The sequence below is a fragment of the Nestor notabilis genome, unplaced genomic scaffold, assembly GCF_000696875.1.
Source record: "Nestor notabilis isolate BGI_N333 unplaced genomic scaffold, ASM69687v1 scaffold2701, whole genome shotgun sequence".
Classification (NCBI taxonomy): domain Eukaryota; kingdom Metazoa; phylum Chordata; class Aves; order Psittaciformes; family Psittacidae; genus Nestor; species Nestor notabilis.
In genome coordinates, this window is record NW_009914067.1 from 122,743 (window position 1) to 126,533 (window position 3,791).

The following is a 3,791-nucleotide window of genomic DNA, read 5'->3' on the forward strand; positions in this document are numbered from 1 at the left end:
ATTTCTCAGTTCATGTTTATTAAAATTAAAGCAAAGCCTAATTGTAGCATTTAAAATCTCTTTCCATTAGATTCTACGAAGACTGCTCCTCAGGAAGAGGACTGCAGCACATCTGGAAACAGCACAGTTTTTAACAGAGGTAACTAAAGTGTATTAAAATGTGGGAAAGTGATGCATGGCATTCAAGTCAGATATTGCTATATTTGCTCAGAACATCATGAAAGGGATCTTCCTAAATAGCATGCAGGAAATCTTTTAAGTCTGGGGTTTGTAACTTAAAAACACTTCAGTGCTACTCTGAATTAACTCTGTTGTGGATTATAAGAATGGGCTCTCCTACTTTTATTAGGTAGCTTTATTAGGATGCAAAGATGCTGTTCAGCTACTAGATTATTAGCCCACATTAAGAGTCACTTTTTTTAATATATGAAGTAGTTAAAAGCTCAGTGCTTCAGCTGATGCTTCATCAGCCCAGCAATTGCCCAGCACTTTGGACAAAGAACTTTTCTTCTAGCTTGAACAAGGATGTAGGAAGAACTGTGAGTCCTTATGTTCAAAAAATCCAACACACAAGGATTCAAGCGAACATGATGCTACCAGCAATCAGTGCTGGAAGCGCTAGAATTACATTCTTGTCTTTGCAGGGAATAATAACCCAGCAGCATTGAGAGGAAGTCTAGTGCTAAGAAACCTGCTCAGTCTCGACCTTATTAGCAGTGCAAACGTACTCAAAGGACAGTCAGACACTATATGTGTTCACACACTGTCCACTGGAATCAGTGTAATCGCGGCAGCGAACAGACTACACAGTCCTAGTTCTACCCGTCTTTTAGGAGGTTGTCCAATATTGACATTTAACAAGGCTGTCCTGTTTATGTTTGTTACAGATCACATAATACACAGGACAGCATACTTAGTGTACATCGTCCTTCTTCTGAAGAGCTCCATGTACTATCTCATCGTACTCTTCTTCATCTACAGAATGTGGGCTGCCAGCAAGCACCAGGGAAAGAAAGCATAAATGCTTGTTTAGGAAAGGCTAACAAAATCACTTTCAATTTGCTTTGCTATATATTTATCCAGATAGACTCCCCTGCTCCCAGTGGCAGATGTAACAACAAAATCCCTACATAATCTTACGGCATTAGCGCACAGGGCTTGTTTTGCTTTACTGCTTCTGGTTTTGTATCAGTCTGGTGAGTCTTGAACTGAGGTGGGCACTAGGACTAAGGGTTACATACCTAGGATTTTAATGTAATATGAAGAAGGTACTCCTGTTGAAAGTAGTTGTGCGTACAGAAGTTTGGAGGTGTAACCAGACTTTTGACATATAAAGCACAGGTACGTTTTGTTATTGCACTTAAGGCTTAATTAAGGAGCATTCCTGTCTGTAAATTCACAGATGTTGTTCATTTTTACTTTCAATGACAACTCTCATGTATGCACCAAATCAGGACTTCAATATTCTGAAGCGATGTGTGCTTTCAGAGTCAATTAAACACAATTTCAAAAAGTGAACAGAGTAATTTTGAATGAAGAATTTAGATGAGTATAAAGCACTTCAGAGGTGCACACAAGCAGAAATGGGAGAAATCCACCAGGCCATAGACCAAACTGAGACACAAACCTGAACATCGTATATTTAAAGAAAGAAAACTACTGTAATGATCATGAGCATCATCTTGTGTTAAGCTACCTTTGTAAGTTGAGCAAACCCTTAAATCTCCAGCTTTGATGAAGAATGTATTTTCACAGTAGGGGAAAAGTTCTCAGATGTTGGACTTTGAACTCTTCAGCCCCAAGTTCCACAAATCAGCTCTTTTCAAATTTCTGTGGAAAGAATAGAAGTAGACACATTGGAGTAAAGCATTTGCTCAGTTTGGGGCAAAACCCTGCCGTAAGTTTGGAGGTAAGCGGCTGCAGCATTTACACTCACTATCCGTAATGATGTCGAGGGCAATAAGAGCTTTCCTCTGGGGGCATTTGTGAGGCTTGTGTTTGTTCTCCAACACTTCCACAGCAGGTACCACTATGGCTGGAAAACTTGATTTGTTCCTCTGTTGGTATAAATTCCTCAGGAAATCTAAGAGCGAGCCTTAAACCCATCAGTTTTCTGCTCTTCAAGGTACAAAACAGGAATGCTCCTACACAGAACAATAAAAGCTAGTTCATAACATCTTTCCTGTTGAAGGGCTAAGCCAAGTCAGGGGGAACTGCAGTGCTGTTACAACAGGAATTGCAGCACTCACACCATCACAAGGAAGAACCTAAGTCAGGCACAGTTAGAACAACAGCAGCTATTTTTCTAACAATGTATCTTGCAAGTTATTTTACAATCTGCATATTGCAGCCAATGCAACTAATTACTGCCTTCAGTGTCGTGTTACTCTTCAAGGTGAAGAAAGATGTGATGCTTACTCTTCAGTCAGACTGTCTTTGAAAAGCAGTGGTATTATTTGTTAAGGCTCAGTTCCAACCAAAGTGAAATAAAATAGGTACAGAGGTATTTTTGGAATGCAGTTACCGTAAATTTCAGTAGCATCATTGATATCACTGTCCTGGTCTTCCCGATCTTCATCCCTGCTAGAGAAACACCTGATTGCATTAATGAACCAAGATCTCTTTCACTCAGATGATCCCCAAATCCACTTGTGTCTCATACCTGAAACTGAAAGATGTTTACAGTGCAGAAAACTAGAGAGAAAACACAGCTTTTTGCACAGACCCCTCTGCCTATATGCAACCATACTGAGCACAACCATCACCTCACAGATTCTCAAGTACCGCTTGCAGGTCCCTGCAGGTCCCATCTGGAAGAGCTCCCATGTCCCTGCAGTTTATTTAGCCAGATACATGCTGTCCGTACAAAGCTTTTAGTTTTTATTTAGCCTGAATAAAAGGCCAAGTGGGTGTTGAAGGGTTCTGGGTGCTGGGGCATTTGTTTGCAGGAAGGTTTGGTTATTCAGTGGAAAACCCCTGTAAGCTGAACCAGTCACAACTGGTTCAGAGGAGGTGGGCTGCGATGAGAGTGGGAGATAAGCTGGGGACAGTTAGACCACAGCCGTCCTGCCTTTTACCACAGTATGCTTCTAAACCATTTCCTTCTAATGCAAATACAGAGCGATAAAAACCACATGCCTAAGTTACGTGTCAATAACACAGGAAAACTCACTGTTTGCTGCTCATTTCGGTTTAACTGCATGCTTGTGATATGTACATGTAGGAACTATTGCTGCCACAAAAGCATGGGTTTTGCAAGATGGCTGCAGGGCTTGACATCATGAGTGCACCCCAAGAGTTGGATGTTATGTGTCAGTTGTAAGCTTCTGCTGTCAGGACTTTGGTAGCACTTGAAAAACATGTCTTCTCAATTACGTGTCTTACCACAACTGATCCTCAGTGATTTCAAGCTTCGACCAGTCTGTGCTTTACAGCTGCTCTACTCCCCTTACAGAGCTGCAGAATTCATGCAAACACTACAAAAATAGCAACAGGCAACCTGGTGCTTCAATAAAAAGAAGACAGAATAGGGTCGACTTTTGCCATGAAAACAAACAGGAGTAATCAGCACAAATGCATTTATATGTGGAAAGGGATTTGCAATGAATGCTTTACCTTGCTAGAACAATTTTGTGTCCTGTACTGTACAACAGTTTACATGCTTGAGAATATTGACTTCTCAGCTATCAAAATAACCACAAGTGATATGGAAAACTACCCAGGAGTTCCTCTCACATGTAGTTGTAAATGAGAAAGAGTTGCACAGGGATTATAGCAGCTTGCCAACAGCT

General features: G+C 40.9%; 1 protein-coding gene across 1 annotated transcript in view; it reads left to right on the plus strand.

Annotated features, from left to right (window-relative positions):
- Nucleotides 1-1,021, plus strand: part of LOC104412679 (tyrosine-protein phosphatase non-receptor type substrate 1) — a 14,989-nt gene extending 13,968 nt beyond the window's left edge. The window contains exons 8-9 of the mRNA XM_010023464.1: nucleotides 56-139; nucleotides 888-1,021. Coding sequence (XP_010021766.1) covers nucleotides 56-139; nucleotides 888-1,021 — 218 coding nt within the window. The remainder of the gene's footprint in view (nucleotides 1-55; nucleotides 140-887) is intronic.
- The last annotated feature ends 2,770 nt before the right edge of the window (nucleotides 1,022-3,791 follow it).